Consider the following 20,482-nt stretch of genomic DNA (forward strand, 5'->3'; position numbering starts at 1 on the left):
TAAAATTTCTGAATTATAGTATATTGGAATTTTTTTTTTGTATATTGTATTATATTAGAGTTTTTATATATTTTTTAATAGAATCGGTTTATTAAAATGAAGTTGTCATATATTGTAATGTAACATTATAACAAATTAGTGAACAATCATACAATATGAGAGATAAAGAGTCACTATATAACACATTTATTGGAACAATTTTGTAAGGATAGTATTACTCAAACTACAAAAAATAAAAAAAAAGGTTAATTTATGTCTTAAACAGATGAAGTGCGAAGTTTTTTGAATTTTATTTTTGCAAAAGATCTACTCAGTAATAAAATAGTTAATATAGATTAAAAAATGATTATCTATCTAATTTTAGATAAAATCTAAAAGTAAAAAGCAATTAAAGTTTCCATTTGTTTCGGTAGCAATAGTGAGGACTGAAGAAGAGATGAGGTTGAGGCACAAGTGTTGAATGGGTGCAAAACAATAGGCCATGCACTTGGGGACCATCTCCAATGTTGTTGAATAATAAGTAACCAAAAAGAGTGGAAATGGAGAGCTTCATTTGATGTTTTTAGTATTTTCTTTTTTTGGTTTTGAGAGCCCATCCAAGTTTAATGGGATGGCCATTGAACACTTTCATTCGAGATTTTACCCAGGAAGAAAGACAATCTAATTTGATCACCATATAATGTGTTTTCATTTTAAAAACTTGATAAATGAAATACAGGTGGATATTCTTGACCAAATTTTTTTATAAATTAACTGCATAAGATGCTTGATGGTGATCGTTTAACAATACTAGTTACTGGAGTTTTCTCATAAAATACTTGGATCTTGATCTGTCGATGGGCTACCAACTGTTCACAGATCAGAAATATGACAAAGTCAAATGGGAGTATGGACCCAAAGAACATGCGCAAGTGAAAATGCATAACAATTTTTTTTAAGGGAAATTATCATTCGTATATCCTTAGTTTATTTCATTATCAAAAATACTACAACACTTTGAGAGTGTATCAATCGTCCACCCTAAGTTAACAAAATGTATCAGCTGACCACCAAACCGTTAGTTACCGTTTAAGTATGATGACATCAAAAGGGCAATTTGGTCTTTTTATATGATACAAGTGATAATTTAAGGATATACAAGTGATAAAAAGAGAATTTAAGATTATAGAAGTGATAATTTTTAAGGGTAAAATTATCAATTCACTGTAATTCCGTTAACTTTCAAACGACAACTAACGGTTTGGTGGTCAGCTGATACATTTTGTCAACTAAGAGTGGACGATTGATACACCCTCAAAGTGTTGTAGTATTTTTAATAACAGAGCAAATATAGGATATACGAATAATAATTTTCCTTTTTTAATTTATTCACCTTGCATATTCTTTTGAAACCTAGAGGCTTCCAGGACACTTGGCACTCCAATCTCAAGTATGCCTCTTAATCCTTTGAATGCTTTATAATTATTCAAAATAATTATAATTATTTAATCATACAATTAGTAAAAGACATATAGAGACACAGATGTCTCCTGTCTTGCACCAGTTAATGAAGGGGCCATGCCCATGCTGTGTACATTTTCTTTGAGACATACAAAAACTAACCAAACAAGGCGAAGCCAATTAATGATTGTCAATACCTATTGATCAATTAATTTAATTGAAATAATGTCTCCTGGGTCCGTACATGCATTACTTGTAAAGATGAATCACATCAACATCATAAAATAATTGTAAGTAACTGTCTATTCGCCACTTGGACTTGTAGTCCAGTGGTGGACCATTACCCTAAAAGTTAAGCATGACCATGAGGGCAATGGTTCGAGTCCCCACGGACTCAACCTCCTCCAATTAAACATAATTGTGTGGTGATTTCTATAAATGTCTTTCTTCCTTGCGAATGCGAAATGCGAGTGGAGTAGAGACATCCCTCCTCCGTGATGGGTATTTGGGATGGGCATGCGAGTGGAGTAGAGACGTCCCTCCTCTGTGATGGGTATTTGGGTCCTCCGTGATGGGTATTTGGGATGGGCATGCGAGTGGAGTAGAGACATCCCTCCTCCGTGATGGGTATTTGGAATGAGCATGTACTTCATAGAATAAAAATGTAATAATATAAGTCCCATGTATATATACCTGTGTAGTTGTATATATATCTGATGCTTAATCAGTTTAAAAAAAAAAAAAGTAACTGTCTATTCCAGCATTTCTAAAGTTTGTCATTTTTGTGAAACGCCAAACACATCATGTGATTATGCTTAAGATTGCCAAACTTTTTTCGACAAAATAAAGTAATCATTTCAACACTAACTTGAAACTTCATACAACTTTTTATCATTGCAAAGGGCAACTGTAAGATTTGCAAACTAAGCCCACAAGAGCAATGTTCATCGGAAAAAAACAGCAGTAAATCTAAATCTTGATGATGGGCATATCAGTTTTGTCTCATGTAGCAAACAGAAACGAACAAAAGCAAGTGATGAAACAAAGTACCAAATTTAGGACATCTTATCTAATTATTACGGGAAACTTTAGATAAAAACATATGCAGATGGAGCCCTTAAGCAAAAGAAAGTGAGTTCCCGATACATATCAATCAAAAGAAGAAGAAAGATACAAAAACAATGAATTGTTTGGCCAAAACAGATGATGAGTCATAGGAAAGGAAACATAAGAATAAGCCTAGCTTACCTACTGATGGATAAAATTGCTCAAGTCTCTCAATCATATGGACCCTCCACAAGTTCACAGTATTTTGTGATTTCTATAATTAGCAATGGAGTGAGAAAGTTATTGTTAAATAGTTACAAGCTTCCCCTGATAACACAGGAAATAGAAGCCAGCTTTATGGAGAGACTGTGCAAAGAAGTAATATGGAAGGAGATACAAAATGCCAAAACCCAGTTGGATTCTGCAAATTTTACAGGAAAAAAGCTGTCCTCGGTTGGTGACTGCACACAGAACTGACCGTGTGAAAATTAAAGGAACGGTGAAGAGTGCATTTGTAATTCATTTAAGAAAATAGGTGTCATAATCCTTCCTGTTTGTTGAGTGGGGTTCCTCTGATTTTCCACCTTAAAAGCAGCTGCATTTTTTATTTATGAGAGAGACAGAGAAGTAAAGGCGGGTTGTATTTTCTGGTAAAAGTCCAAATTTGACTAAAGGAGTTTCTCCGGTAGTTTTCAAACGCAAGAACAAAGATTTTTAACCAAATTTATGTGATGTGCTGGCCTTTTTATCTCCAAATTCTTGTCATCTAGTGCTTAAATGCAAAGAATCAATGGAGATAGGATTTCGAGGTGGCAAAAATTTACTATGCCAATTCAATAATGAAGGTTGTTTGTATGTATGAGTGTTGTGTGATGGATGTGTTCTTTTGTCCTGAGTGTGGAATGCTGCATATGGTTGAGCAAGACTCTACATAGAGACACAAAGATACATGTCCAATTCCCAGGTAATGAAATCTTAACATTGTTAGTTGTCACAGAAATACCCGTCAATTTTCTCACCTAAGGGAGGCTAACACTTGGCTTTTCATCTCCTGCTGAGTAATGATTTTCAATTACAGTGTTTTCAGTTTTATCCTGCTAATCTAGATACTCTAATGGAGCCTTCTAAGATCCTTGGCTGTAAAGAAGAATGTAGTAGCAGCGCGTCAGGGTGGACAATGTATATTGGCTCCCCTGCCCATGAAAATGATAACTGTGAAGATGATGATGATGATAGCGGTACTTACAAGCAAAAAGTTGCCAGCAACAATGATGATCGTCCTGGGGATGATGATGATGATGATGATAAGAGTGATGATTCGATGGCATCAGATGCGTCTTCTGGGCCAAGTTATCAAGAGCTTCCATTGGATAGCAATAAGCCAAGCCTTGACAAGCATGCAACCGGTAAGTACTCCTCAAAGCAAAAATTTTACAAACAGAAGACAAAGAGAGATGAAAGCAGAATCAAAGTAGAAAGGGATGAGCAGCATGTGCTTAAAGCAAAAATTGCTGCAAGTCAAACTCAAAGTGGAGCGAAGGTGAGGAAATCCAAATAGATGGGGAAATAAAAAGTTGATTTGTCAGATCTTGTTCAGTTCCTAGATGTAAAATATTTCAATAAAGAATGAACATATTTTCACAAAGACATATGGGCTGGAGCATGTACAGCATCTTCTTGCGTGTATTTTTACTGCAACCATATGCACGACTTCATAGTTATCTTGTACTAGAAAAGCGTACCAAGAACTGTGTGGTTTCTGCAATAATATTTCTTTTTACTGTTGTCTTGAAATAGGTAACATAGATTGCATAATTCAATTATTCAAATCTCACTCTCAGAAAATGGAGACTTAGTCGAATTTCAAGGACTAAAACCGGTAATTCAACTATTTTTGTTAATCAACCTTGTGCCCAACTATTTAATCACCTCCACACAATTGATTATTCTCCTGTACCAGTTCGAGAAGTCTCAGGAAGTAGTTTTGTGTACCGAGCATCCTTAGAATTTGATGTTTGATGTTCTGAAATTCTTTTCGCTATGAATTTTAGTTTTTGTTAGAATCAGGGATGCTCTCAGCAGACTATCGGGTTTAGCTGATGGGTATTCCAGAATATCCCTCTTTCATGGCAATGTTTTGCAACCTCTTGAGGCAAAACTTGTGAGATATGAGCCTCAAAAGCCTGTAAGAAATATTAGTCTAGAGGAATGTGATAATACTTTGGAGACTTCAACAATAGAATCTGCTGTGCAAGACAGCTTCACGGCATCTAGAGTTGATAACTGCACTAAGAGGAACTCTTCACTGTCTGCAAGAGACATTATATGTGCTTTCAACTATAGTCGTTGTTGTCTCCATAAACGTGCAGATCTGGTCTTGTATTTCAAGCACGTTCTTCATGCCTTGTCTAAGAAAGGTAGCACGTCATCAGAGCAGAAGTTAAGACTACAGAGGAGATTTGCCAATTTTACGGTATTATATAATCTCTCCAAACATTTAGTACAATTTACAGTATCAATGCCAGGACTAGATATACAAAATTTAACATGGTAAGCATTGTCGATTCTGGTTCTGTTCGAGTTAGGAGTATCTAAATATTTTGAGTTCACCACCTCTGATAAAAATCTATGCTAGGCTTTTTGGATCCTTTAGGATGTTCAACAGGGCTCAATCAGAGCATTTTTACTTACTCTCCCCCGGCTAGTTCTTAAATAATGGAGCAGATAAAGGGTGGAAAAAGTATTGAAACTTGAACTTGGGCGTATTGACAATAACTAGAAACATGATAGTATTTAAATTATGCTTTCTGTAAAGAAAGATTGCCTCTTTGATTGCCCTCGTCAAAAAGCTAAATGGTTTAAGAACTCTTATGTTTCCTCAAAATCAGCAGCCATAGAATCAACATTTAGAAAGCAGACAACTGACAACAGAGACATAACAACTACATTATGCTGGCATGAAAATGTCTTAGATAAAGAGGACCTGGTAAGGAAGGAAGATTTTACAAATTTCACAAATAATGATTGCCATCACATTTTGCTCGATTGAAAAAGGAAAAAAGGGCAAATAAATGGCAATCAAATGGGCACAAAAAGTACATTTGAAATCTAAATTTTATCCAAATATGATTTTTCTCTAATATTACTTCATGGTAAGCTGGCAAAGAATATCATTGTATGTCTTCAAAAATAATACCAGCAAAGCAAATCTAAGGAAGGATTAGAAGCAATAAATAGTAGGCAAGATGGTAGAGATGGCTCATTCCACTAACAGAAGTTACGATGAGATTCGTACGAAGGCCCATAATTCTAAGTGATATCAGAAAGGTTGAGAATGAATTCCATAAAGTTTCAACAGCCTACAAAAACTGCCGTCTGTTGACTATCCAAGCAAGCATGCACGTTCCTAGATCTTCATTCTGTCTACTATAGACACTGAATTGTGTATTATCATTCAACAAGCATGATTATACAACAAGCACTTATTAATTATGGCAGTACAAGAAATAGAATCTCATACAAGAATTGTTACTTGAGAGAAAAAGGAAAAAGGAAAAAGGAAGAGAGATCAACAAAGAGGACAAAGAATAGAAGCCAACAAAGTTTATTATATGTTTACCCCAAATATTTGCGATTCACCAAAACTTACTCTTTTTTTCCCTTCTGGGGAAGGGGCCAAAACTTAGAACGAAGCACATAAGAAGGCTTCAAAATTGTACAAGACTCCTAGCCCAATTTTCTCAATATCAGTGAAACATTTCAGCTCATGTTGTATTGTCTAAAAAGTCATATAAGGCTAAAGACATACCAATCAGGTTCCCCACACGGCCATTGCCAATTTCCTCATAATTATAAAATAAATTCAGTAAGATCAGACAATGAATTCACCAAGTGAAGGGCACATGCACTAATTGGACAATACAGCAGTCAATTTCACCCAATTTTCTTGACATCAGAAGTGTACTGATCACAACATTTCAGAAGGGAGAAAAATTAAGAAAAAGCAAGGATAGAGGGTATATTCGAAAATCAAATGAAAATAAAACTTAAGATTTAACAATTGTCCAGAATAATTAAAAGAAAATAATTATAGTTTCAGTCAATGAGCATTATTGGGTTCAATAATAGTGGTTCATTGAGGCAAGATACAACAAAAGAAAGTTCAAATCAGATCTTTGACTGTTTAGCAATCTTGAACCATTCAGTATGGAAGGAGCCAGACATGTCAACCCTCTCATAGGTATGAGCTCCAAAGTAATCTCTTTGAGCCTGAACCAAATTAGCAGGCAGCCTCTCTCTCCTGTATGTGTCAAAATAAGCAAGGCTGGAGGACATACCAGGAGTACTAATGCCTGAATTGATAGCAAGGCAGACAACTCTACGCCAAGCAGATTGTCGTTCTATAATCTCCTTTGCAAACTCTGGATCGACAAGAAGATTGGCCAGATCTGGGTTTCTGTCATAGGCCTTCTTAATACGGTCCAAGAATATAGCACGAATAATGCAACCCCCCTTCCAAATCCTAGTCAGCTCCCCAAGTTTCAGGTCCCACCCCTTCTCAATGCTCTTTGCACGTATCAAGTTCATTCCCTGGGCATAGCTGCATATTTTGGATGCATAGAGTGCTTGTCTCACGTCATCAATCAACTTTTTCTTATCAACAGTTTGCTCAGCTAGGACATCGCCAATGCCACTTGATCTGAAGACTTTGGCAGCTTCAACTCTTTCCTCCTTCAAACCACTTAGGAACCTGGCATCCAAGGATGATTCTATTGTGGGGGCAGCAACTGACAAATCAGCTGCTTGCTGGACTGTCCACTTTCCAGTACCCTTCATGCCAGTTTTATCTAAAACCTTGTCTACCAAGTACCCATCTCCTTTGTCATCCTTAATTCCAAATATATCTGCAGTGATCTCAATCAAGAAGCTCAGGAGCTCCCCCTTGTTCCATTCGGAGAAAACCTGTTGTAGCTCTTCATTTGAGAGCTTCCCAACTGATTTCAGTACATCATAAGCCTCTGCTATCAACTGCATATCACCATATTCAATACCATTGTGAATCATTTTAACAAAGTTTCCAGATCCTCCTTTACCAACATAAGTAACACAAGGACCGCTATCAGGAACCTGAGCAGCCACCTTAAGAAGAATATCTTCTATATGCTTGTAGGCCTCAAAGGAACCTCCAGGCATTAAAGAAGGCCCATACCTAGCACCCTCTTCACCACCTGAAACTCCCATTCCCAGATAAAGCAGACCCAATTCAGCCACGGCTTTCTGTCTCCTCTCAGTATTCTCATACCATTCATTACCACCATCAATGATACAATCTCCTTTCTCCATATAAACAGATAATGTTTTAATTGTTTGATCAACAGGAGAACCAGCTTTTACAAGCATGATTATAACACGAGGTTTCTGGATTGAATGAACAAAGGATTCAGGATCATGGAAACCATATAAGGGCAGATTCCCTTCTTGTTTGGCTCGTTCAACAGTCTCGTCAACTTTAGAGGTGGTCCGATTGTAAACAGAAATTGGGAATCCTTTCTCAGCAATGTTGAGAGCAAGATTTTGACCCATGACAGCAAGGCCAGCTAGGCCAATTCTTGTCTGGACCATCTTTAGTCACCTGCAAAAGGTAGTTGACTCCTGTTCTGATGAATTGCAATAAAAGATAATAATTCCTGACTTAAACAAACACAGATTCAAGAACCATATAGTGAAAGTTTTAAGACAATGTTATAAATAAGTCTTGCATTAAGAAACGTAGCTGCTCAAAGCATCTAGCACTAGCAGATCCAATGGCAAGAACTTGATATCTCCATAACTAACTGGCCTATATATATATATATATATATTTGATACTCCCTAGTGATTCAATAGCATTACAAATATTAGAATTTATCCAAATCGAAGAAAAATATTAAAATTTTACAATCCTGAACAAGCAGAATGAATTAAAGAATTAAAAACCAATAAAAAAAATGCAGAAAGATCAAAATATCAACCATCAGGGGATACCCAGATCACAAATTCACAAAAAGCCATGCATTAAACAATTGTAAATGCTCGAAAAAGACAAACATACCTGAGAAAAATTCAACCTTGCGAAGAATGCTTGAAAATGAAATGAATTTAGGAAATTTGAGGATCTGGGTTTTGCGAAAAAACAAACAATTTGATTGAATGCAGTCTATTTATTAATTTGCCTGGCTCTTAAGCACTTGTTAGTTGTTGTAAATGTAGAGGTCAAATTCTGCGGATTGTTTTTAACCTTTTATTATTATTATTTGTCTTAGTTTCTCTTCGTGCCCTGATCTCTGACTCTGAGGACAAAATCCACCCATACGCCAACTTTTTGGTTCTAATTATTGCCCCTATCTTTTTTATATTTTTTGCTATAACCCTTTAGATTTTGTTTATTTGTATAAAATTCATAGTTATTTCAATTTTCATTCTTTAACGACATTGTAAATTAATGTTTAATTTCACTTCAAGTGAGCGGGTCGGTGCCCTCAACAATGCATTCAAGTTCTTATAGAGCTCTTTCCTCTTTCACAGAAAAATATAAAATAAAAATATTTTTTTTTCTCAATTTTATTGATAGGAGCAAACCAATCTCAATATATTTATGAGTATATTATAAGGTAAATGCTAAGTTACAATTATTATAACTTATATTTCTCATGTAAACCACACAAATTACGAGTTTTATAATTTTACGTGGTTCACGTGAAAGATGTAAGTTATAATGATTATAACTAAGAGGCTCTCATATTATAAATATGTAACCTTTATTTTTTAGTAGACATGTAAATAGGTTTGTGGTTGTGTTACTTTTGTAAGTGAATTGGAGTTTTGGTGTGAAAGAAATAAATAAATTAAAAATTCTCTCCGGAAGTAGGTGGGTATTGGGTAACGTGCGACTTATCATGCACGGACAGCATACGTGTTGTTGAGCACTTGAGTGGGTTGGTGAAGAAAAAGATGCTCTATTTTCTCTTCTGACCCACTTCAAACAAAATTGTTGATTAAGACTTCAATTGCTTCAATTTGCATTTTTTCCATGAAAGTCGAGTACTGCCGTGTGACGACTTTAATACGAAACAATCAGTGTATATGATCGAATTACCCGAATGGTCGAGTCAGAAACATAGAACAAGTAAACATTCTAAAACAGTAACCATGTATGAACACTCGATGGATCAACACATGAAGTTAAGACTTAGTTCTCAAAGAACAATTCGATGGCAACATTTATTAAACAGTAACAAAATTTCGCAACATTAGACGTACAACACACAAAATTATAACTCGGTACTTAAAAATTCATAAATTTCTTCTCAAAGCATGCCCTGATGATATACTTCTATGAACTTTTCCCCTCTTCTTAATGATTTCATTGCTAACGACAACTCCTAGTGTGATTCCTATAACCATCCCAGTTCCATCTCCAAAGCCAAAGCCAATCCAGAAAAATTCCCAGTCAAAAATTGAACCTGAGCCCTCTTCATCTTTAGTAGTCTGCTCAACTGGAGGCAATGCATTTTGGCAAGCTTTAGGCAAAGGAAAGCCGCAAAGGCCTGCATTTCCTTCAAATGAAGCTGCTGTGAATGTAGCAAACTGAGGGCCTCGCGGTATCTCCCCCACGAGAAGATTCTGCGACAGTTTTAAAACTGAAAGGAAGTTCAAGGTGGCCAGTTTTTCAGGAATCTTGCCTGAGAGCTGGTTATGTGACAGGTCTAATGACCCAAGCTCCTTGAGGTTTCCAAGTGTGGCAGGAATCTGACCCTTGAAATTGTTATTTGACATGTTGAGTACTAGGAGTGCATCAAAGTCTCCAAGCATTTCCGGAATCTCACCTTCAAATTGGTTGTTGGAAACGTCAATGGAGGTGAAGATTGTTAGGATCTTTGCCAATTCCATGGATAGTCCTTTGTTCATCAAAGTCACTGAATCTTGGTAGTACAAGTTACTTAGCTCCAGGTAAACAAACTTAAGAATTTGGCTTTCTTGTGATTCTTTTGTCCGCTTCTTCATGCCCCTCCAGCTTTGAAACCATCTAGCAGGCAAATTACCACTGAAGTTATTAGAAGAAATGTCGATTATTTGCAGCAATGCAAAGGCATTTGCAGTTTGAGTATCCTTAATTGAACCATCATAGTTGTTGGACTGCAAGACTAGTACTCGTAATTGGGGCAATGTTTCCAGCCAAAATGGGAATGAACCATTTAACTGATTTTTTCCAACATCGAGTACTTCCAAACTTGTGCACTTTGACAATGATTTTGGTAACGAACCTGCTAGGTGATTCTGACTGAGGTCTAGAGTTCTCAAACTGCACTCATTCCCGATTACCTGGGGTACCGTTCCTAGAAATTCATTGTTCCGTAGCTTCAACACCTTCAAGATATTGCTAGAAACTAGGCAAGATGGAATTGATCCAGTCAGGTGATTGTCAGAGAGGTCAAGGACTTGCAAATCAAATGCGTTACATAATGACAGAGGGATTCCTCCGCTAAGATTGTTGCTTGCTAAGGAGAAGAAAACAGCATAGTTTATGTAATTACCAATGTTATATGGTATGTTGGTGGTAAATTTGTTTTCCGAGTAATCCAAGAATATTATAGAAGCAGGTGGGATAGGAAAGGATCCCTGCAACATGTTGGAATGAAGATCAAGAACTGCCAAGAAGGTTGAGGTAAGATTGGGACCTGGTTTTTCAAATGCTTCTAGCATATTGTGAGAAAGGTTTAGATGGACCAACTTCCCATCTCCTACATTCCAAGTCCAATTAGGAATTTCTCCTTTGATTCTATTATTAGAAAGGTCTAGATGGAACAAATTGGTTTGGTTTCTCAAGAAATTTGGGAATTCAGTTATTTTGCAAGAGCTCAGTTTCAGTGTTCCAATTTTTGGAAACATGTTTGAATTGCTTCCACTGACGTTGAAGGAGAAATTATTTTCGGATAACTCAAGAGTTCCAAGCTCCCTGAGGTCTTTGAACATCTCAAGGGTTATGAAGCCACTAAAGTTGTTAGAAGATAGTCTCAGGACATTAAGCCCTTTAATTTGAAAGATAGACTCAGGAACTAGACCCTGAAGCTTATTTTGACTGAAATCCATCTCCCTCAATGACAAAGAAGAAGCATTCTGGAACTTTTCCAGCTGCCCATGGAACTTGTTTTGACCAAGCAATAAAGACTCAATTGACTGCTTTGTATATAGTGACTTGGGGATAATTCCCTGGAGCGAATTATTTCTCAGGTCAAGGACCTGAAGACTGATTAGCTGATCTCCATATGATAAGGGTATGGTACCTGTGAAACTATTATGAGCGAATTTCAAGCTAATTACCTTATTTGAGGAAGCAAACGAAGGAAGTGAACCACTGAAGTTGTTTCTTGAAAAATCAATATTGATCAGCTCAGTAAGGTTTCCAAATGAGGATGGAATGGATCCAAAGAAACTGCAACCTGAAAGCCCCAAATCCTCAAGAAAGGCCAGATTGTTTATTGAATCAGGTAATTTCCCTGAGAATCTAGTCCCCGAGAGCTTAATAACTTTCAGTTGGCTACTAGGAGGAAACTCCGGCAAAGAACCTGTGAGATTTGAATTGCCGGATACATCAAGAAAGCACAATGAGGGCATCAAGAAAATCTTTTCTGGAACTCTACCATATAAGCCGCATGAGCTGAGGTGCAAATATTGCAAAGAGGAGAAATTTGTCAGGAAATCAGGTACTTCTGAACTAAGGTCGTTCCCATCAAGATTGAGATGAGTGAGGAGCTGGAGTTTCGATAAAGAAGAGTGAATTGGACCAGCAATATGGCAATCAGGCAAGCTCAAAATGCGAAGATTGAAGAGTATTGAGAGGATTGGACCCCAGTCGGCTACTGAGATATCGATTCCACCAAGGTAAAGCTCTTCCAGATTAGTAAGGTTTTTGACAAGCTTTTCCAGATTTGCACGTCGGAGTTGGATGGGTGCCACTAAGGGAGATGCCGATAGATCAAGAGATACAAGCATCTTGAGGGATGAAATTTCCAGTGGAATGTGACCAGAAAAGCCTGAATATGAAAGATTAAGATGTGTCAAGCTGAAAAGTCTATCAAATCCTGAAGGAAAAGGGGAAGAATATAAGCTATTATTAGCCAAGTTGAGATGTTGTAAACGCTGAAGATCGAACAGACTGCTAGAGCCATTGATTCCCCCAGTTATGAAGCTACTGCTGATATCAAGGCTGATAACATGACCTGTTCTGGGATCACAAGTGACCCCATCCCAGGAACAGCAATCAGTTGTTGAAGACCAAGACAGTAGCTTATTAGTTGAGTCAGTTTGAGGATCAAAAGACAAGCCTCGCTTAAATTCGAGCAACAGCAATTTTTGGTCCTCAAGGCACCGACCAGAAACTAAAATACAGAGAAGGGAAAACCCAAAGAAGAAGCTTGAGAACCAGATTTTCCAGGACCAAAATGGAAGTGGATTTCCCATGTCTGATGATGGTAATTTGCTTTCAACAACACAAACTGAAGTTGGTTTATATATTTACTAGTATGAGGGACGTTTCATGGAATTTATTAAAAATATTATTCTTGGAAGATTAATTCGTTAAGAGCTTATATATATATATATATATATATTTAAAGTGCACACTTGCTAGTTGCTATTCTTCTTCTCCATTTTTTACTTCGTTCTTATCTCATTTATTAAATTATTTCTTTTTTTTTAATAAATAATAATAATAATAATAATAATAATAATAATAATAATAATACCACCACTACTACTACAACCAAAGCAATTTCCAACTCGTTTAAAATTTTTTTTTTTAAAAAAAAAAAAGAATTTCCAGGTGCTTACGGTTGCTACCCTTATGGTCAAGTGCTATGTGCTAACTCGTCAACTTCAACAACCCACTGTTTCTCTATCACCCCTTTATTAATTCTTTAAAATGTGCATTTATTTAGCCAATACTTCCCTACTATGTATATCTGATATTTGTTCACACCTCCCATTCATACGATTACTTAAAAGATAATCACATAATTCTACCAATTTTTTATTCATATTGTTTGATAATTGGATTGCTTTTTCTAGATATTTGTTTGGCTATGATCTAGAATTCTAGATGATGAATTTTTTTACAACTATTTTTTAACGAATGCAATCAGTTTTTCATCGAATAACTTTAAACAAATAAAAATCTTAACCGTACGATCCCACATCGTCACCTTTTCACTGGGGCCCCCACTGTCCCGCCAATTTATTGTCCCATTCAATGGCCCCAACCAATTTACCCACCGGTAGTCTTATCTCACAACGGTCAATAACCACCGCAAATCCATTCTCAATTTCTCATATAACATTCATCGCTTTCGCCGATTCACTTCCCACAAAATCGCAACTAAAACCCAAAGCTATGATCCTACGTGGCATCATCCCCACGACTCCCCTCCCTTCTCTCCGCCTCAAACTCAAACCAACCCGAAACGTCACCGCCTCGTCGTCCCAAACCACCGTCAGCAAATTCTCTATCTCCGACCAGGAACTCGAATCCCGGGGCTTCATTCTGCGCCGCACGATCTCGGACCTCGACATCAACCACCTCAACTCAGTCTTCGTAGCCGTCGGATTCCCCAGGCGGGACCCAGACAAAATCAGAGTGGCGCTAGAGAACACGAGCTCTCTGCTATGGATAGAGTACGAGAAGACGCGGAGGCCGGTGGCATTCGCTAGAGCGACGGGCGACGACGTTTTCAACGCGATAGTGTGGGACGTGGTGGTGGACCCCTCGTATCAAGGGATGGGCTTAGGGAAGGCCGTAATGGAGAGACTGATTGATGAGTTGTTAGAGAAAGGGGTTTGTAACATAGCCCTCTATTCGGAGCCCCGAGTGCTGGGGTTTTATAGGCCCCTGGGGTTTGTGGCGGATCCCGGTGGCATCCGTGGCATGGTTTATTCAAGAAAGTCCAAAAACAAGAAATTATAATCTGTTAAATTAATTAACTAAAAATTATTTCAAATGCATTTCTTGTTTTGTATTATTATCATTGGATACAAGAAAGAGTTTCTACATTCTCACACTTAGATGACTGAGTCCGCGACAACAAAATTGATCTTTGCTACGAGAAACGTACCGCACTCACATAAGTTCTTGCATCATTGCTTCTGTTCTTCTCCTCTAGCAATGCCTGAAACAGTTGATTAATCAGATATCGAGGTTCATATCTTCTCATTCTCAACAACAAAGAAATTGTTTTAGAGCAGTGCATGATTAGAGAGGAAACTGGAAACTGGAAATCGCTCTTGATGATTCAAATTCAACTCTGCGAGAGGCAGAAATTTTGGAATTGGATTTACGATTAAGAGACTGGAGATGGTGATGAATATGCGTGATGATTGTAAAGATTTTTTTTGGGGATATGCTGCTTACAGTAATAGTACTACTAACTCAGTAGTGATTAAGAAGCTTCAATCAAAAATTGCAAAAGGTATTCTTTACCCTTGCTGTACAAATATTTGTTGTCTATTACCTTTTTATTGGAATTCGAATTAGACAGATAAAATAGTAACAATCAAATAGCCTTAAGAAGTTAAATACAAACGGTTGATGAGTGGTCCGGCTAAAAGATACATGTCTGATAAATATGCTCTTAAGTTTAGAATTGCAATTCATTCTGTTTCTTTCTCCCCTATAAAGATCGTGTGATCCAAGAGGAAATGAATCCAGAATCTAATAACCAACTAGGCCTAAACTGAATCCTATTATATGGCGCACATTGGATTTTCCACAAGTTCGAAAAGCATTGCCACAAATGCTAGTGAAATCTAAAACTAGATCAACAATCTTTTAAGCCCCATTATGTAATTGAAGTTTCTTCTCCCCTGCCTTAAACTTACACAGGCATTTTCACATCGCACAGCAAACTCTCTTGAACCCGCCATCCACTTTGGCGTGTACAGTGCGAATGATTGTGATAATAGTAGAGGCAACGATGGATCTCAGTTCAAACATACTCTCTCATATGTCATATATACTAACACTAAAGAAACTTTCGGTCCATTTCTAAAATTGCTTTGCCTCATAGCATAACATTGTACAGCAACACTGATAGCGAATTTTGGTGCCGCCATTTAGTCTTTTTTCATCTCCAATCATGACACTCCACCTATATATTTAATTTCAACCCAATTTTATATCTACATATTGCAACAATTACAACTAACTCTATACAATAAATTCTTGAAGAATAAGAAATGAAAAATCAGAAACTGACAAAACTGAGAGTCTAAAAACACTATAATGAATGACATTCTTGATGACCCAAAAGATAATTGATGAAGAAGAAAATAAATGATCATCCAAAATTGTGCTGATGTAGCTGAATTTGAAAAGAGTGAGAGAGGATTACAACAATACCTCCGAAAAAGGATCAAGAAACGACCTTGGCGTTGTGCAAGAAAGCCACAGAGCAAAGAATGGAAGTAATGAAAGCGAAGAAACCTAAGCCGATCACCAAAGAGATCCCCGCTACTATCAAATCCAATATGCACTGCAAACTTAATCCCATAAATGCCATCGTTTCTTCCCCGAAAACGATCTTTTAAAAATCTAAGTTAAAAAGAGAAAAAGATAGAAACTTTGAGGTGGGTTTTTTGGCTAAAGATTTCTGCTGAAGCTTGAGAGAAGAAATGGGGCTGCTGTTCACTAAATAAGAAGATTAAGGATCGATAGAATCAAGCGGTGAGAAAACAGAGGTGATGGAGAGTGAAGGCTGAGACGAACGGTACAGTCGCTTTTTTTGGGGAAACTCAATTATGGATTAATACAATCACACCTGCACAGTAATATCATTAATATGCAGAGAAATTTTAAATTACCCTTCATAAATCATTTTCTTATTTTTTAAAAACTCAAGTTATCTTTATTTTTATTTAAAAGATTAAAAATAAAGCTGGACCGATGAATCTGTATAATCTTCACAAAAATAAGAAAAATTAAAATATCTCAAAAATAAGAATGATAATTTAAAGATAAATTAATTTACCATAAAATAATTCAAAATTCACCCTTAAAATACTATGAGCAGGTGAATTTATCCGAATTTATCCCGTTCTGTTGTTTCCAGTGGGTTATGCGTCTAACTCGCAGTAAATAGCACAAACTCCTAGACTCCAGAAACTTATCTTCGTTGTGTTGTGTGCAATTGCTCAGCCTTGTCTTATCTCCCTCTCCTTGGACAGGTAACAGCTTTCAACAAGTGTTGTTGCCTTCACCTCCTTAATTCATATTGCAGATTTAATGTGAAACAATGCTAAGAAAATCAAAATTTTAAGGAACTACTAAGTTGGAGAGATGTTACCTTTACCTCCTTACTCATCCTATAGAATTATTGTCATGACCCAACCCAGACCTGGTAAGATACTATGTAACACCTTAGGCGAATCCCACATCGGCAAAGTACGGGAGAGATGTTGGGTTTATAAAGGGTGATCCACACCTTAATTGGCAAGACGCGTTTTGGGATGTATGGGCGCCCCAAGAACAAATCCATGCGGGCCTTGTTAAGACCCAAAGCGGACAATATCTTGCCAGGTCTGGATTGGGTCATGACATTGTGGTATCAGAGCGGTTCCGCGTGTCCTCTTGAGCGATGGTGGGGGGTCTGGATTGGGTCATGACATTGTGGTATCAGAGCGGTTCCGCGTGTCCTCTTGAGCGATGGTGGGGCAAACCTCAGCGAGGACGCTGAGTCCCCAAGGGGGGGTGTATGTAACACCTTAAGCAAATCCCACATCGGCAAAGCACGGGAGAGATGCTGGGTTTATAAGGGGTGATCCACACTTTAATTGACAAGACGCGTTTTGGGGTGTATGGGCGCCCCAAGAACAAATCTGTGCGGGCCTTGTTAAGGCCCAAAGCGGACAATATCTTGCCAGGTCTGGGTTGGGTCATGACATTGATGTAACACCCTAGGCGAATCCCACATCGGCAAAGCACGGGAGAGATGCTGGGTTTATAAGGGGTGATCCACACCTTAATTGGCAAGACGCGTTTTGGGGTGTATGGGCGCCCCAAGAACAAATCCGTGCGGGCCTTGTTAAGGCCCAAAGCGGACAATATCTTGCCAGGTCTGGGTTGGGTCATGACAATTATATTCGGATTTTATTGCATTTCAATTTCAACTCATTCTAATTACTGATTAATAAAGACACCATTAATATAACATATCACTAAAGCATCAAATTTGTAAGATTCGACGTCTTCAAATTACAACAATCAAAAGTGTTATCATTTCTTATTTATTTCATATTTTTATAAATCACTTGAATAATTTGAAAAAAGGTGCAAAAATAATAATTTTAAGAAAACTCAAAAAGGTCAATGGATTCCCAGACCTGTAAATTTCCAGCCAATATCTCCCCCATCCTTGAGTCCAGACACAACTGTTGCAAAGCTGATCAGTGAGGAGCAAAGATGGAAAGAAGATGTAATTCGGCAACATTTTCTGAAAGAAGATGCTGAACAAATTTTGAAAATCCCTTTGCCAAGGCAGCCAAAACCAGACTAAGTGCTGTGGCACTATGACAAGAAAGGTAATTATTCAGTTAAAAGCGGCTACCAAGTGGCTATGAAAATGAACTTTCCTGAGAAGCCAAGCTGCTCGAGTGAGAATGATAAGTCTTGGCATGCCATTTGGTATCTTCAACTCCCGGAAAAAGTTAAGATTTTCATGTGGAGGGCAGCAAATAATCTGTTGGCAACGGCAGGAAATCTTTGGAAGAGGACAGTGGTGCAACTACCCTGGTGCCAGAGGTGTAAGCTAACAAAGGAGACTGTTTTCCACACACTATACGACTGTAAAGCTTCAAAGAAAATATGGAGGCTAACCCCTTTTGGTGAGGATATTGAATTTAGCAAAGTAAGAGATGTCCTAAGCTTGCTGCAGGGCTTGAATGGAAAAAGGAGAAAATCTGAGATGGAACTGATTGTTGCTGTGTGCTGGAGTATCTGGCACTCAAGGAACCTTTTCCTCTTCAAAAACAAAAAAGAAGACCCCCAGCTATCAGTTGCGGCAGCAGAAGCAATGGTGCAATCCTATAGCAGAATCCAAATGCCCCAAATGCAAGGTAACTCCCAGCAGAGCACTGCAAATCAGAAACAATGGAAACACCCACCAGAGGGCTGGTTCAAAGTTAATGTAGATGCAGCAGTAAGAGTGGAACAGCAAAGAATTGGAATGGGAATCGTTATAAGGAATTCAAGAGGAAAGGTTATAGCCGCAGCAATAAAGCCCTCAAAGTTTATTGGCAAAGTTGATTTTGCAGAAGCTGAAGCTATCAGATTCGGGCTGGAGATAGCAGAAAATGTTAGATGCTTCCCACTAATTGTGGAATCTGACTCCCAGGAAGTAGTGGATTTAGTCAATTCCAAGACAAGTTCAAGAGCTGAAATATTTTGGGTTGCTTCTGAAGTTCAAGATCGAATGAAGAGGCTAAACCAAGTGAAAGTTCAACATACCCCAAGAGGGTGGCAATACATTAGCTCACTCTCTTGCAAGATTAGCATCAGAGCAAACTAATTTTGTTTTTTGGGTAGATGATATACCCTCAGAATTTTTGTACCTATTTACATAGTTGGATGAATGAAAGTAATACTTTCCCTCAAAAAAAAAAAAAGAAAACTCAAACATGAATTTGAAGATTCTAATTAAACCTACACAATAATATTTTATTATAATAGTATGAATAAGTGAATTTGTCCCCACTGTTGCTTGAAGTAGGTTACATATAACTTGTAAGAAATAGCACCAATTTCCAGATATCTCCTTTGTGTACAATTACTCAACCTTATCTTATCTCCCTCTTCTTGGAGGCTTGGACAGGCAACAGCTTCCAAGAAATTGTTAGCTTCACCTTCTTATTCGTGCCACAGATTTAGTGTGACATAATGTTAAATAATGTTAAATAATGTTAATAGAGTTAAATTTGTATCCCACTCTAAACCCTAAGGTCGGCAAATTAAGAGTCTGGGCCTGGCCGGGCCTAGGTTTATTACTAACTTTAAATAAATTTTTAATGAAGTAAAAATTTTAAATTACAGATAATTATTTAGTATATGATAGAATAATAGTTCAATAAACAACATATTAATAATACAATGTAATAAATCACAAATATTAATAAAAAACAAATTAATATAATATTTTAAGTTTTTTCCTTTTTAATTTGATTTATATTTTTTATTTATATATTAAAAAGCCCGACTTTTTTTTTCTAGACCCTTAATTAGGCTCAATCCATGTGGTTTTTATATTTTTTGATCCATATTTAAGTCCAATTCATGCATGCCGGACTTAAAACACTTGCGGCCAGCCTGGGCTTTTTTTGGCCAAGGCTACTAAACCCACCTTGAAGATTATGAAAACTGAAAAATGGGTGATAATTTAAGCCTAATCTCATGAAAATTATACTTTTGTGGAAAAAGATGACAACATTATAACTTGGCACTTCGCCTTTCTTTTAGGGTAAAAAATGCATTGCATTAGTAATTTGTCCTTAGTCCTTTGAAGCTCTGTCTTCAATATTGTGGAAATTACATCCTTAAATATTAGCTAAATAATTATAATTTTTACATGATAAAATCATTATTAACCTTCTAAAGTGAGTTAAGTAAGGTTGTTATTTTTTTTTTTTTCAAACTAAAGTAAGGTTGCTGCTAAAATCAGGAAATTATGATTAGGGTTGACAAAAAAGTATAGGTTGGCTCAGCCTAGGTCCGTGGAAAAGGCTTGAAACCCGACCTGCATAAATTGGACTTGAATATGATTTGAAAATAATATAAAGCCCTCATAGATTGGGCCTATTAAGGGTCTAAAAAAAGCATGGACTTGACCTCGGCTCTTTTAATTTATAAATAAAAATAAACTAAATTGAAAAAAAAACTCAAAATATTAGATTAATGTGTTTTTTATATTAGTATTTA

At 37.0% G+C, this 20,482-nt stretch overlaps 5 protein-coding genes across 7 annotated transcripts; 2 read left to right on the forward strand and 3 right to left on the reverse strand.

Annotated features, from left to right (window-relative positions):
* Nucleotides 1-3,183: 3,183 nt before the first annotated feature.
* LOC102631390 (protein SOB FIVE-LIKE 1) lies at nucleotides 3,184-4,134 on the forward strand. 2 transcript variants are annotated; one of them, XM_025101397.2, is made up of 2 exons: nucleotides 3,184-3,451; nucleotides 3,594-4,134. In XM_025101397.2, exons 1-2 carry the CDS (start codon nucleotides 3,364-3,366, stop codon nucleotides 4,043-4,045), a joined length of 540 nt encoding a protein of 179 aa, XP_024957165.1. In that variant the 5' UTR covers nucleotides 3,184-3,363; the 3' UTR covers nucleotides 4,046-4,134. The 2 variants fall into 2 exon arrangements, with proteins under 2 accessions (XP_024957165.1, XP_006484361.2); XM_006484298.4 differs by having other exon boundaries at nucleotides 3,342-3,451; nucleotides 3,566-4,134.
* Nucleotides 4,135-6,480: 2,346 nt separating this feature from the next.
* On the reverse strand, nucleotides 6,481-8,824 carry LOC102610712 (6-phosphogluconate dehydrogenase, decarboxylating 2). Its single transcript, XM_006484232.4, has 2 exons — nucleotides 8,579-8,824; nucleotides 6,481-8,119 (listed from the first exon to the last, which is right to left on the reverse strand). Exon 2 carries the CDS (start codon nucleotides 8,107-8,109, stop codon nucleotides 6,655-6,657), a length of 1,455 nt encoding a protein of 484 aa, XP_006484295.1. The 5' UTR covers nucleotides 8,110-8,119; nucleotides 8,579-8,824; the 3' UTR covers nucleotides 6,481-6,654.
* Nucleotides 8,825-9,708: 884 nt separating this feature from the next.
* LOC107177693 (receptor like protein 22-like) lies at nucleotides 9,709-13,876 on the reverse strand. The gene is made up of 2 exons (XM_015531903.2): nucleotides 13,728-13,876; nucleotides 9,709-12,560 (listed from the first exon to the last, which is right to left on the reverse strand). Exon 2 carries the CDS (start codon nucleotides 12,517-12,519, stop codon nucleotides 9,820-9,822), a length of 2,700 nt encoding a protein of 899 aa, XP_015387389.2. The 5' UTR covers nucleotides 12,520-12,560; nucleotides 13,728-13,876; the 3' UTR covers nucleotides 9,709-9,819.
* LOC102610413 (serotonin N-acetyltransferase 2, chloroplastic) lies at nucleotides 13,809-14,583 on the forward strand. Its single transcript, XM_006484231.4, has one exon. It carries the CDS (start codon nucleotides 13,916-13,918, stop codon nucleotides 14,483-14,485), a length of 570 nt encoding a protein of 189 aa, XP_006484294.2. The 5' UTR covers nucleotides 13,809-13,915; the 3' UTR covers nucleotides 14,486-14,583.
* LOC112498799 (uncharacterized) lies at nucleotides 14,469-16,356 on the reverse strand. 2 transcript variants are annotated; one of them, XM_025100372.2, is made up of 2 exons: nucleotides 15,917-16,336; nucleotides 14,469-14,687 (listed from the first exon to the last, which is right to left on the reverse strand). In XM_025100372.2, exon 1 carries the CDS (start codon nucleotides 16,074-16,076, stop codon nucleotides 15,930-15,932), a length of 147 nt encoding a protein of 48 aa, XP_024956140.1. In that variant the 5' UTR covers nucleotides 16,077-16,336; the 3' UTR covers nucleotides 14,469-14,687; nucleotides 15,917-15,929. The 2 variants fall into 2 exon arrangements, with proteins under 2 accessions (XP_024956140.1, XP_024956141.1); XM_025100373.2 differs by lacking the exon at nucleotides 14,469-14,687 and adding an exon at nucleotides 15,079-15,665 and having other exon boundaries at nucleotides 15,917-16,356.
* Nucleotides 16,357-20,482: the final 4,126 nt, after the last annotated feature.

The sequence above is a fragment of the Citrus sinensis genome, chromosome 4 (genome assembly GCF_022201045.2).
Source record: "Citrus sinensis cultivar Valencia sweet orange chromosome 4, DVS_A1.0, whole genome shotgun sequence".
Classification (NCBI taxonomy): Eukaryota; Viridiplantae; Streptophyta; class Magnoliopsida; order Sapindales; family Rutaceae; genus Citrus; species Citrus sinensis.